Genomic DNA, 15,041 nt, shown 5'->3' with positions numbered 1-15,041 from the left:
TCACGTCACGGCAAAACTGACGGCTCATGTCTAGTCAGGAGGAGTTGAAGCCTCCCATTCAAGTCTATGGTGCTGCTCCTCAAATGCCTGGCAGGCGTTTGCGACGCGGTTGCGAGGCGTTTGTGGAGCATTAATACCATTTAACTTCATTATAGGCGTTTGTGGTGTGGTTGTAACGCTTGGCAAATGCCTATCAACCGCCTCAAAACCACGCATAGGGCGTTTGGGGAGCATTTGAGGAGCGTTAAAAATGCTTCCCAAACGCCTGTCAAACGCTATAGGGGTGTTTGGCAAGAGTTATTATTATTATTATTATTATAAAGTATTTATAAAGCGCCAAAAGTTTGCTCAGCACTGTACATTAAAATGGGAGACAATACATGAGACAATACAGTAACAATACAATACACGAGGGGTTCGAGGGCCCTGCTTCTTGGAGCTTACAATCTAGGAGTTAGAAATAAAGTCAAGTGTGAATGAATACTTAAGCATCTGTTCACAAAAGCAATCCATGCTGTATTTCTCTTAACACACATTACTTGTTAGATTTAACTTTTTTTTTTCAGTTCACTTAGGCTTCATTCACCAGACCATACAAATTGTATTTATGTTATTACACATGTTTTCTAGGAGAAAAGTTCCCCTGTAATGATCAATAGAATACTTGCGCATAGACACATTTAAATGTGTAAAGATGCATAAAGATGCTTTTGTGTACATAATTTGTTTTTATGATAATTTATTTTTCCCCTTTGTTTAGACCTAATTTACATGCTTACAAATGCGTTTATATACAGAATTACGTAAAGCGCATGTTCTTAGATGCAGATTTTTGGATTCTAAGTTATGGATCTGAAAGCAGCTCATGTTTACCCACCTGTGTAAATGGCTCCCTTGAAAAAAATGCATCTGCATTCAGATTTGTAGAGCGGAGTTCCACGCAAAAGGGGAAGTTCCGCTTTAAAGATTGGTCCCCCATTAAGGATTGGCACCTTTGGGGAGCGGGGAGGGGGGTGCGGGTATCCAAAATTGACAGGTATCCGCTCCCACCTCCGCTGAGATCACCTGGGCAATCGGAAGCGGAAATTGTCCTCCTACCCTCCCTCCCTGTAGTCTTGTGGGACACGTGACAGGTTCCAAAAGACTACGGGGCCATTCAGGAAGCGCAGCGCTACTCGCGCATGCACAGTGGGCACCCGGCTGTGAAGCCGCAAGCTGTCACACTGAAGATGCCGGCGCCTGGAATACGGCCGGTAAAACGGGCTGCGGCGGGGGCACCATGGGATCGTGGGGCAGGTGAGGGGCTGTTTCTTAAAAGTCAGCAGCTACAGTTTTTGTAGCTGCTGGCTTTTATTTTCTTACAGAGTGAGTGGAACTCTGCTTTAAAAGACACTTGTATATACCTATTTGTGTTAACCCCTTCGCGCTGGCGCCCTTTAAGGGGTTTCTGACGCCGGGAGGTGGGACGGGGTTTATAGTCAGGTGACCTCCTTGATTGGCTGTCATGGCGGTCACATGATCGGAAAGGCGCTCATGACAGTCACATGATCGAAAATGCACTCTCAGTACGTTTGTTTACAAGTGGTACGCAAATATGCAGCTGCTTGGCGTCAAGGCCCAGCCGCCGAGAGGACACATATTTGCTTACGCTCGGCGTGAAGGGGTTAATGAAGCCTTAAGACCTGGTTCACACTGATGCGGTGCGGCAAACGCTGCAAATCCTGTGCATTTCCCGCACCGCTTTGCAATCGCTTGGCGTTTGTGCAATCTGGTGCAGGTGTCGATGTTAAATTAATGACACTGAAACAGATCACAAAACGCAGTGTGATTGCCAGAAATCGCATCTCATGGGTGAGAACACCCATGCAATGCAATTTATGTGCGAGTAAAAAAAAGGGTCCTGCATCTTTTTTGGTGCGGGTGCGGATGCAATGCGATTTCAGCTATACAAAATGTTTGGCTCAAATTGCATCGTACAGACATCACATGTAATTTGCATAGTAATGTGGTTTTCTGTTAAATGTTTTTTCTGCAAATCAGCCTAATTTACCACATGAATGGTAAATTCTTGAGTTTTGTGGTGTTCTGCTTGTAGAAGTCAATTCAATAAATGAAAGCACAGGCTTCTGACTTATTAACAGGGAGATTTTATGGAGGGGAGCAAAAGAAAAAAGCCACTCAATGCGGTGATAAAAGAATGATTCATGAAAAATGAAGGTTTTCAATAATTAGTGTATGTGTGAGCAAAACCTTTTTTTTCAGTTGTGAAAAGAGTAGGGAAGGGTGAACACCCCTATGATTTTTCTTGTTGCCTGTGGGCTGTTGAGGAGAGTTTCCTTTATTTCCTCTACCAGAGACATGATAGGAAGTGAAAGGAAAGCTCTGCAAAGCAAAAGGGAATTTCCCTCTAAAGCCTGGTACATACTGTAATTTTTTATTGTACAGTCCAGCTGGTCAAATGAAAATAAAATTGATGACCTCAGGAGGACGCCGCTGTACTAACAATGTGATTTTAGTACAACGATCTCCTCGCTGTTCTATTGTGTTCTGATAGGGGGACCGCCCCATGCTGGTCAGCGCTCACAGCCAATGGCTGAGAGCACTGATCGAATGCTGAACAACTTCTGGCTTTCCAGCAAGCTTGTTTGACAAAGGCTGGATGACAGAAAAGCTTCTGACAAATAGTGACCCCTACAAACAGGCCAAATGTTGGCTGATATCTACTGTACCGGCTGATTTCTGCCGATATTGTGTACTAGGCTTTAGACTGTTGACACCAGAACAGGTATTCCCAGTAAATGATTTTTCCTTCAAGCTCTGTTCCCCCATAACTATAAAATATATTGGTTTCCCCATCACTTTCTTCTCAAAGATGGGTCCCAGTGCACATAAAAGGGTGCAAATACCTAGCACAGACACACAGACAGCAAAAGAGACCTGACAACGGCTCTAACCTTTCCCATCTCTATCCAAGGCAAATAAAAAAAAATTTGTGAAAAAGTATTTTAACATGAAGTAAATAAATACAAAATAACTCAAACTATGTAGTCCAGAGAATTGATAGTGTGTCTTGAAATGCTTGGGGTAGCTTACTCTAGGCAGAGATAAAATAAAAATAAAAAACACCAATTTTAATGTAGTTAGGTGTTCGTTTAAAAAAAAAACACAAAAAACCCCAAAACACCAATTTTAATGTAGTTAAGTGTTCGTTTAAAAAAAAAAAAAACCCAAAACACCAATTTTAATGTAGTTAGGTGTTAGTTTAAAAAAAAAAAAATATATATATATATATATATATTGTAAGAGTCAGTTTTTCTACAGTACACACAAACTGGCAAGGTGCATTCTGACAGGAGGATAGAGCAGAGTGAACAAAGAGGTGTACACAAAATGACTTGGTAATTACCCCTTTATGAGTTAGGTTAAACAAATGACATTGCTTGATTAGACCACTAGATCTGGTACAAAGCCAAACACATTTCAACTGAGCACATTTTCCTAACTTTACCTTGTATAATAAATTGCAAGTACAAATATTGGGGAGAGGAGGGAAAGGAGAACAAATCTGAACGTAAAGTGGAACTTTAGCCAGAAAATGAAGTCCTGCTACATCACTTCCGGCTGGCCCCTTTTGCACGTAAGCTATGCAAAACATTAACTCCTCATGCACACTGGATGTTTTTACAGCAGCTGTTTTTGGCTTTTGGTGGTTTTTTCTACAGCCAGTAAACCCCCCAGCATGGTATCCTATGTGTCTATGCACACATAATGATCACACATAGACTGTAATCAGTGTTTTCTGGCAGGGGCGTTTTTTGGTTGGAAAAAAACCCCAGAAGTAGTGGGTTTCTAGAGGAGTTTTTTAGCTGTAAAAATGCTCTAACGCTAAAAAAATGTGCAAAATGTGGAAAAACGCGGCTAAACGTTTTTAACGTGACCTAACACAGCTAATGCTACCAGCATTAATAAAACACCCAGTGTGCATGGAGCCTAAAAATAAATGGCTTTACTGTTTAAAATTCAGTAATACACTGTCTCACACTGCTCTGCACATGCTCAGTTGCTCTCTATTTTTCACCCCTGTGCTGGATATGTAGAGCCTGATCTGCTCACAGTCTCAATATTTAATGCTACTCAGGACTCTTAGCTTCAGCAAAATGGCATCCTAGAAACAGGAACAGCGCTGCAGCCAATTTACAGCCACACTAATTTTGGTAGCATAATTATTAATGTGGAATGTATGTTTCTTGCTAAAGAATATTATTTTTTATCACATTGTTATGGGTCAAGTTTCGCTTCAATTTGGGAAACCAGTGCAATTTAATTTTTAAAGCAGAGCTCCACCCAAAAGGGGAAGTTCCGCTATAAGCCTTTGTCCCCCGCTCCCCATTAAGGATTGGCACCTTTGGGGAGTGGGTACCCAGATTTGACAGGTACCTGCTCCCACTTCCGCTGCGATCATCTAGACGATCGGAAATGGAAGTTGTCCTCCCCGTAGTCTTCTGGGACACGTGACAGATCATTCACAAAGCGCAGTGCTTCTCACGCATGCGCAGTGGGCACCCAGCTGTGAAGCCGCAAGCTGTCACAGCCGGGTGCCCACATTGAAGATGCCAGCGCCGGTGAAACTAGTGGTGGTGGGGACTCTGCTAGATTGAGGGACAGGTAAGTGTCTGTATTTAAAAGTCAGCAGCTACAGTTTTTGTACGGTGCTGACTTTTTTTTCTCATGTGAACTCTACTTTAACCACTTCCCGTCCGGCCGCTGTATATAAGCGGCTGGACGGTGGCAATGCAGGGGCGGGTTGCCATTCATAAACGGCGCACGCCATTTTGGATTGTGCGTGCTCCATGGGAGCACCGATTGTTGTATAGGATCTCTGCGTGAGGTCCTGATCATGTGATCACTGATTGGCCAATCAGTGATCACATGAATAGGTGTAAGCAAGATGTCACTTCTGACAGCATTGCTTACTACGTGTGAAATCTGTGAATGATCACAGAGATCACATGGTTCAAGGCTATTCACAACAGCCTTGTACCATGTGACAAGCTGTGACCAATCACAGCTCACACAGTATTTCTCAATGGCTGCAAGAATGCAGCCAGAGAGAAGGAGAAATGATTGCTTTTACAGCCTTTATGAGTGTAAAAGCAATCAGTGTAAACAAAAAAAATCTTCATCACCCCCCACAAGTAGTACAGATTCACTATGGTGACACTGTAATGCTAGGGTGACAGTATGTTAAAAAAAAAACATAAATAATATTATAAAAAAATAAAATAAAAATGTAATACTTTTTGGTTATAAACTAATTTGTGTTATTTTTTTTTACTAAAAAGATAACTGAATACATTTGGCCAAGATTTATGAAGAAAGATTATTTATTTGCAAAATTGTATAAGAAAAACACTTTTTTTGGACTTTTTCATTTATATAGCAAAAAAAATAAAAATCCCAGTGGTGAATAAATACCACCAAAATAAAGTTTCATCTGTCTAAAAAAAATGCTAAAAAATTCATATGGGTATAGTGTTGCATGACCGCGCAATTGTCATTCAAAGTGTGACAGCACTGAAAGCTGAAAATTGGCCTGGACAGGAAGGGGGTAAAAGTGTCCAGACATGAAGTGGTTAATGTCTGTTGTGCAAGTGTATACTGTAGTTTTTTTCCCAAATTCACATTCTGCTTGTTTATTGGCTACATTTTCTCCTATAATCATGTCTGGATCATTGTGGTCTGCATTATTTGTACTGCTTACAGATTCTTCACTTCTATGGATCTGATAATCAAAGCTGGCTGAGGACTTCTGAATGGCAGGACTGGAGAGTGCTTGCAAAAAACTGGTTGATCAGCAGAGTTGCAACACGGAGGTAAGATATATTTACACAACATAGCTTTTGGAGTTATCTTTTAATCTATTTATTGGCATTCCCCAAATCCAGAGTTTCCTCGTGACTCTTTTGTCTAAAAATATGGGAGATCTTCCAAACACCACTCATATCTGAGCCGATTCCCTCAAAGAGCTTGGCCATAAATTCCACCCCAGCTGTTCTAATTAAACTTCCTCCTGCAAACACATACAAAATAGGGTTTACACTGCTACTAAGAAATGCAAGAGCTGTGACATTAGGTCTGGCGATCTGAGCAGCTTTTCTTAGCTTTTCTGATGAGAACACTTCCCCCGACACCTCTATCATATTCACCACATGGTAAGGAAGCCAGAAGAAGGCAAACACCACTATGATCATCACCACCAGCCGACTTGTTTTATGTTTGGTTTGAAATTTAGCATTACGCAGCCTCAATCCAACGTAGAGGTAGCAGGACATGATGATTGTAAATGGAATGATAAAGCCGGTCACTGTCTCAAACACGTATTGAAAAATGATGTGTGCCGGAGAGCTGTGAATGTGCCTGCACTGTTCTTTCTTGTTAATAGTCTCTACGGCACGGTAAATTGGCATAGGAATGGCTAACAAGCATGCCGAAACCCATATAGCCAATATGATTTTGCCAAAAACCATCTTTGTTCTTACAGTTACAGAGCTCAAGGGTTTTGCCACAGCAATATATCTGTCTATGCTCATAGAGGTAATGAGGATGATGCTGGCATACATACTGAGGCAGCTAATATAATGACAAAGCTTACAAATTATATTGCCAAATATCCAGCTGCCAGTGGATAGGAGATGTAGGAATACAGGTGCTGTTAGGATTACGATGAGATCTGCAATGGCCAAATGTAAGATGAGAAGGCAGGTGACGGACCACTTCTTCATGCAGTTCAGAATTGACCAAATGACAAATGCATTCCCTGGGAAACCAATGATGAAGGCAACTGAGAGAATCGCAATGCCGAGTTTGTGGGAGTAGCCATGAGATGTCATTGGATACACAGTTGAGTTTGTAAAAGAAGCATTGCTGGCAGCCAGTTGACCAGGAAACATGTACTGGATACAGAAAAAGAAAGATGCATTAGATGTTACAGCATATTCAAGAGTTTATCAGTAGCTTATCAGCAGAAAACATGCAATGTTATATTTTTTTGCAAACACAATTCAAATTTTAGTTTTCAATTTTTTTAACTACTGTATAACAATAATGCTTGCTTGTTCATTAGGTATAGTATTTGTTGCCAGGACTTTCTTTATACTGTCTTAGTACTTATTCTGTCTATTGTTATTTCAGTACATTGCAAATTCTGATGTTTTGCTAGACACATTTGGTATTTTACCACAAACTAAGCATATTTTGCCCTTATCAGCAATTTTCTCAAGAAAAAAGAATAATGTGTTTACTATAAGTTCTGTTTTTCAGCTGCAACATTGTACATTGTTTCTGTATTTTATTTTGGGGACTATGAATAGGATATCCAACCCTCCCAAAAATGTAATATATTACAGATTACTGGTCCTCAGGTGTAGTGGCTGTGTTAGTTTTCATTTTTCAGACTAAAGCCGGCCATACACGGATCGAATTCCAAAATAATTTTTTTTCGAAAATCTTTTCTAAGAACTTTCGTTCAAATTTTGCACCATTAGTGGGTCACAGAAATGGCCGATTTTCATGTGACTATCGAATCTGAGTGATCGGGCATTTTGTAAATTTTTTGAAAAACAAATGAATTTCCAGTCAATGATGGGAGAATTGTGTGGGAAATATAAATGAAAAAGAAATGAGCATGAGCTGTGACCTGGAAAGAAAAGAAAATTATTGGCCACGAAAATTCTTTTCTGTAGCAACACGTGGTGAAATTGAAGGCTTAGGTGTCCTTTTTTGAAACAGAGATCAGCGGCGATACTGAGGATCGTTGCTGATCTCAGATCATTAGTGGTTTAGGAAACAGAGATGATCAGTGGAGAACATGTTCTCTGCTGATCATCTCAGCACGCAGATGGCCAGTATATGAAGGAGCGATCTCAGCCCTTCACTGGTGATCTGTGTTCTCCCTCCAGATTCTCCAGTTCAGAGTTGGACAATCAGAGGAACCACAAATGAAGCAGCTATAATTTACCACTGCTTAGTAAACGGTGTTTGACTGATCTCTTACTGTAATGTCACGAGATTACAGTAACAGCAGCCGTTTTCCAGCATTTGTAGATCGCTTCTCCCTTCATTGGAGAACTGATCTACACCACTTCATAAAAAGGCATTCAGAGAACTCTCTCCTCTGAGAATGCCGGAGAACTGAGCAGCGGTCATTTACCACTGCATGATAAAAGGACACCATAGTTGGTTGAATTTCAAAATCAATGGTGGCACCATCAGAGTACAAAACGCACAAAATTTCTGATTCTCTAAAGAAAATATGTTTGGAATTCAACCTATGGATGGCCATACATTATACAATTTTTTTTACTATTTTCTGTCCAATTTCTGCCAAATTTTCTTTAGATTTGCCTTCAGCTATGTAGCTCAAGGGCTTGCCTTAGATACAATTGAAAGTGTTGTTTAGGTTTGACCTCATATGATATGGTTTTTGGTAAATCTAAAGCAAATACTCAAGAAAATTGTATAATGTATGGTCAATCTAAGGATTTTCTTGTCCAATCATAGACTTCTTTGCATTCATTCTTAAAGGATAAGTTATCCTTTTAACAAAAAATAATAAATGCATATTTTTTTGCAAATAAAGAAATGTGCATTTATTATTTTTTGTTTCTGGAGCCTCTAAAGCATTGCATCAGCAATCTTTGACCTGTCACTGTATCTGCTCGTACATACCGTATGGGCAATCAGATACTGACAGGAAGACTCAGTGAACTACCATGGCCCTCCACAGCGCCGTGGTAGTTCATTGACAACTACAAGCCAACACAGCCGCTAAGGCTGTCAGAACTTGTAGTGTTCTCATTCAGAGCACATTGTGATAAGTGATGTAGCCTGGCGGGCGGAGCCCCGTACGGTCACTTTTTTTTTAAATTGTGACAGCTAGTGGGGAGGAGAAGATCCCCCGCTAGCTGTCACAATGGGGAAGGGGGGGGGGGAGGTGGTCCGATTGTAGCATGTTACATGTTACACCCTGATTAAGAGACATACTGCTAATTGGTTTTATGGCATTCATTTAGCCATTTATGATGACAGGACTCATAAACAGGCAGGTAGATTCTGAGTATTTATGATACTGCCAACATTTTTACGATCTTCTCTGCTCTGCTTGGCCCAATGGGTAAAAGGTATGAATCTCATAGTTTGCCACAAACTTGTGAATTTTGGACAAATAAGTGACACGGGATTCAATATGATTCTCTAGTCTCCATATTTACCTTGGGGCATCATTGGTCACAGTAAATAAGGGCAGTTGCTGGGTGAGGAGGAAAGTCTTCTCATCTATTTACAGCGCTGAGCAAACTTTTTTGAAGTGCTAACCATTTAGCCACTGTGCTGCCCGTATTTACAAGAAAGATTAGCTAAAAAAAGTGTTTACATTCCTTCTGCAAATGTTGTATTACAAAAATAACCACCATAATAACCACCATTGTATGTGAGTTACAAAATGCATTATGCTAGCTTGCAAAACAGGACTTTTGTAAGGAACCAAAAGTTGTCTTTATTTAGCTGACACACTTTTTGTAATAACAGCATATTGGAAAGGGAATTGAAATTGGAAATTGCAATATCAAATTCATTTTAGCTTCATCATTCTATGGTGCTCTGCACTTGTTTTGTGAGAAGTTCACTTTAAAATGTCCCTAATTGACATTTTTTTCAAGTGTAACCTCAGTCAGGCTTTCTGTACATTTTTATGGTATCTTCTCAGGAGAGGCAGTATGCCAACAGAGATTGATTTTCCCATCTGTTACTGCATTATTGAAAACCACGTTTCATAAATGTTTCCTAGTTCCTATTTCACAAACTACAGTGTACCAGAAACAAATTACTTTACAATTCCATTAAAATTATCGATTGCTATGATTAATGGGATTTTTTTTATAGATCACATGGATGTGTTTAAATATGTACTGTATATTCAAGTTCAGTTAGAAAACAAATTCAGCACCAGAAGATTGTAGCACATTGTGTATTTAAGATGCACTCCTAAATGCACAAAATATAACTGGATATTAACATTTATGGATAACACCAGGGATCGCTGATCCATGGAATATCCAGGTGCCTCTTGGGAGATCAGAAAGGAATTTTTCCCCCTGCTGGAGCAAATTGGATCATGCTTTATTGGGATTTTTTGCCTTCAGCGGTGGGTTTTGAATTCTGTATATGGAGGTTTTCTATTATTTATTTTTTTAATTGAAATAAGCTAAATAAACTTGTGTCTTTTTTCAACCGGACTAATTATCTAAGTAGCTATGTAATACTTTTACATATTTATCTATTTATGTAACTACGTACACTTTGCAACATAGTGTCGACAACAGTTTTAAGCCTACTAATTTAACTCAAACTGAAGCACATAAATAACTAGTTACACAAACTGAAAATAAGTGTCACCTCCACGACATTGAGAGAAACAATATAGCAATATTCGTTGATATTTTTCATTCATTTAACAAACTATAAAGAAAAGGTAAAATTGTAAGCATTCCAAAAATGAAAAATTGCAAAAATAAATGTAAATAAATTAGGACCCCTAGGGTGTGAGGTATCTAGATTGGCGATTCATTGCACTTCTTTTTATCTAAGTTGCATTTCCCTGTTATCCTCTCTTCAAGAAACGCAAGCTGTGCTACAGAAAATTTCCATTGCTTGACATGTACAGCTGGTAACTCACAATCAAGAGATTGAATAGTAGTATTTATGCAGTGACAGCCTATCCTTCATTTTTGGGTGTTTTATTTATGCAGTGACAGCCTATCCTTCATTTTTGGGTGTTTTATCCCACATAATAGAAACCACAGGAACATTTAAAGTGTGTGTTACTCAAACATTTCATGTGTCTGTTGTACCATCTACATGTGGTAAAAAGTATCTTGTTCTCTTTGCATTGCTTCCTTTGTGTGAAATACATAGTGATCCTGCCAGTTCCCTGCTTTCCTATTGAAAACTGATGATGCTAGGCATGAGAGCACATCCATCCCAGTGTGGTCAGTTTTCTGGTTGTGCTGGAAGAACAGCCTGCATGTCCTCCAATGGCTAAGACTTGTGATGACACATCCCCCTGCACAGCGCTTTACTGGGAAGATCAGTGCACTGCTGTTTCTCTCCCTCTTGCTGACACTTCCCCTGCAGTCTCCACACCCACCTCTCTAAACTGCTTATGAAACTGTGATCACTTATTTAAAAAAATTCCATGTACAACATCTCCATGTACATCAAAGCAGAGAACTTCTCAAACATAGGCTTGAATTTTTGCCTGCCCACTTTTGAAATTAATTGAATTACACTACTGCAAGATTTGTATTGTTTCTACAGAGAGATTCAAGGTTTCATTTCAAGCAATCTAAATTGGATCCTGCCAAATGTTTGAGTCTCAAATTAAAGGACCTAAATTAGCTTAATAAAAGCTCCATAGTGCTGCCCAAAACATATCCTACTGGTAAATCATTTGTGAACAAAGTGAGTTGGGAGATTGAACAATGTATGAACTCCATAATAAACTAGAATCAGAAATGCTATAATAAAATATGAAGTACTGCACAGATTATCTAGTCAGAAAACAAACAAACATTTAGCCTGCTGATCAAGTGGATTCCTGAGTGTTCTATATGTCATCATTGTGTTGAATAGAGAGCCATCTATTGGGCAATTGCACCTGTTTTTATTATAACTTTCAACAAGAATAGGGAGCATCTTAAAAATAAAAATTTCCCTTCTATCACCGCAGCCATTTTAGCTTCCTGAAGAACACCATTGAAGGTCTCATCCATTCTTCCTTTGATACACAAATGCCTGTAAGTTCATTTGATGCATTTGTTAAAGTCATGTATATATTTCCAGATCACATTGATGTATTCAATGTGATTTGTAGGTAGCTGTTTGTGAGAAATGTGTTAAGTGTATGCATTTGTAAGAGACATATGTACAAGCATATTGTAACTTCAGTTTATGTGATTGTATTGCCGTTTTACAGTACTATTCACGAAAGTAAATTCAGTTTTGGAATGAAACACAATGCTGCTTCTGTCAGTTTTGTTAGCTAGCAGTTAGCTAGCTAGCGAAATGCATGGTCAATTGGGTTGAGATCAGGTGATTGACTTGGCCATTGCAGAATATTCCACTTCTTTTCCTTCAAAAGCTCCTAGGTTGCTTTTGCAGTGTGTTTTGGATCATTTTCCATCTATAGTGTGAAGCGCCGTCCAATCAACTTTGCTGCATTTAGCTGAATGTGGGCTGACAGTATATCTCTAAATACTGCAGGATTCATCCAGCTGCTTGTGTCTTCTGTCACATCATCAATAAACACCAATGACCCAGTGCCCCTGGAAGCCATGCATGCCCATGCCATCACATTGCCTCCACAATGTTTTACAGATGATGTGTGCTTTGGATCATAAGCTGTTCCAAGCTTTCTCCACACTTTTTTCTTCCCGTCATTCTGGTACAGATTAATCTTAGTTTCATCCATCCAAAGAATGCTGTTCCAGAACTGGTCTGGCTTTTTTAGAAGTTTTTTGGCAAAGTCTAAATTGGCTTTTCTATTCTTCAGGCTTATGAATGGTTTGCATCTTGTGTTGAATCCTCTTTATTTGCTCTCATGAAGTCTTCTTTTGATTGTAGACTTTGACAATGATACGCCCACCTCCTGGAGAGTGTCCTTCACTTGTCTGGATGTTGTGGATGGGTTTTTCTTTACCACAGAGAGGATGCTGCAGCATCCACCACTGTTGTCTTCTGTAGACGTCCATGCCTTTTTATGTTGCTGAGCTCACCAGTGTGTTCTTCTTTCCTCAGAATGTTCCAAATTGTTTATTTGGCCACTTCTAATGTTTCTGCTATCTCTCAGATGGATTTGTTTCCTTTTGAAGCCTTACAATGGCCTGTTTCACATGCATGGACAGCTCCTTTGAACGCATAACGTAGGTTCACAGCAATAGATTCCAAATGCAAATACCACACTTAGAATCAACTCCAGACCTTTTACCTGCTTAATTGATGAGGAAATCATGAAGGAGTAGCCAACACCTGGCCATGAAACAGCTTTTGATTCAATTGTCCAATTACTTTTGGTCCCTTGAAAAAGGAGGGATGGCTACTCTTAAGAGCTGTAATTCCTAAACCCTTCCTCCAATTTGGATGTACCTACCCTCAAATTAAACCTGAGAGTGTGCACTTTCAGCCCATATCCAATATATATCTATAGCTTGACTATGTTTTTGTAAATGAAAAAAACTAAAATTGTGCCTGTGTCCAAATATATATGGACCTAACTGAATAGACTTTTAGAGTGTGTCTTAAAGCTGAACTCCAGCTTTTGTTACTCTTTACATAGTTCATATGGGCCAAGCAAACTGTGTCCCTCACTAACATGTGAGGCTGCTGGATGTGCTGTATAAACTGTATGTAGATGAGGCCTCAGCTACATACAGTTTATACAACACATGCAGTGGCCTCACATGTTAGGGACATAGTTCATTTGAGCTGAACTATGTTAAATGTAACAAAAGCTGGAGTTCAGCTTTAAATTATTTTCAATGGGTCATAGGTGCTATTTTTTATGTCCTTTCTGTTATTCCACTGCTATTGGATGAAGAAAACTGTGTTGTCTATAGCAGGGTTCTGATTGATTGCTAGGGTTTTCTAAACGTCATTATTCCTTGCACTGTGTTAATCAAAGCAGAACTTTACTTAAATAATGAAACAATGAATACAAGATTTAAAAAAAATGTTAAGAGATAGAGTTTTTGGCAGTTTAGACTTTGCATGTCTGCGGTGACACTCTTAGCCCATTTTCAGCATCTGCCAAGAGAGGAGCCAGGTGTTGGCATGAACTCCTATGCACATGTACAGGAGTTTATCACCAGTGGCTGGCCAGTGACTGAAGAGGGACATGAACTCGGAGGAAGTGGTATGGAAGATGCCAATAGACGGAAAGAGGAGGGACAGCACTCAACTATCAATGCTAGAGGAGTGCAAACAGAGAGGTGCATTCAGGGCTGGGCCAAGGGGGGCAGGAGGGGTGGCACAGAGGTATCATGTGAGGTGGGGAGGGGCACCAGAAGGAGGTTGGAAGAAGGGGATTTGGGTTGAGGGGGGGGGGGGAATTTGGGGGCGGCAGGGGATTCAAATGGTTCCAGGAGGGTAAATTTGGGGAGGTGTGCTAGGAGTGGTGATTTGAGGGCATTTGTGTTGGGAAAGGGAATGGGGGAGGAATATTTGTGCAAGGAGGGGAAATTTTGGGGGGTTTGTGCTAGAAAAAGGTAATATGGTAGGGAGGAGGTAATTGGTGCTAGGAGGGGAATTTTTTTTGGGGTGGGGGGGGGGATTTGTGCTAGCAGAAATGATTGGGGGAATTTGTGCTAGGAGGGGAAATTTGTCACTTTTGCTAAACAGCTTGGATTGCATGTACATGTGAAGAAAAATATAAAGCAGGTAAAATAAAAAAAAATAAAAAAAGGATTGTATATTATATATAAAAGGAACTTTCATTATGTGTATTAACTGCATGCAGTTATTGGAATACAGTATTTTTCCCAAAAGTGAGCTTCTAAAACAGGCGTAGGCGTTTGGATTATCCATGCTTAACCACTCAATATTAATTCCACTAAAATTCAAGAACCCTGTCAGCGTTATTACTTACTTCTTCAGACATGATGCTGTAGTTCACTGAAGATTAACAGATGTCCTGCTGAGTAAATGTAAGAGTTATTTATCATATTAATGTGAACTCATACATATAATCAGTCAATTTACAACATATACAATATCTGTTCATCTTAAATCGGATCATATGGACGCATATCTATAGATCAGTGAATTTGACCAAACATTTAGTGCAAGTGCACCTATTTTAAATAAATATACCATATAGACTGCGCATAAATGGTGTGAGACACAGAACAGTTAATTATATTGATAATCATAATAACCAATACACATCTATAAAAAACTTTTAGTGCAGTCCCAGTATATGCAAATAAAGT

At 39.6% G+C, this 15,041-nt stretch overlaps 1 protein-coding gene across 1 annotated transcript; it reads right to left on the bottom strand.

The window, feature by feature from the left end:
• Positions 1-5,366: 5,366 nt before the first annotated feature.
• LOC149454890 (leukotriene B4 receptor 1-like) lies at positions 5,367-14,758 on the bottom strand. Its single transcript, XM_089687051.1, has 2 exons — positions 14,699-14,758; positions 5,367-6,953 (listed from the first exon to the last, which is right to left on the bottom strand). Exons 1-2 carry the CDS (start codon positions 14,708-14,710, stop codon positions 5,919-5,921), a joined length of 1,047 nt encoding a protein of 348 aa, XP_089543177.1. The 5' UTR covers positions 14,711-14,758; the 3' UTR covers positions 5,367-5,918.
• Between the last annotated feature and the right edge of the window lie 283 nt (positions 14,759-15,041).

Source organism: Staurois parvus, unplaced genomic scaffold, assembly GCF_062004578.1.
Source record: "Staurois parvus isolate SC_StPar_1 unplaced genomic scaffold, SC_StPar_1.0 ptg000415l, whole genome shotgun sequence".
NCBI classification, from domain to species: domain Eukaryota; kingdom Metazoa; phylum Chordata; class Amphibia; order Anura; family Ranidae; genus Staurois; species Staurois parvus.
This window is presented reverse-complemented; position numbering and strand designations above follow the sequence as displayed.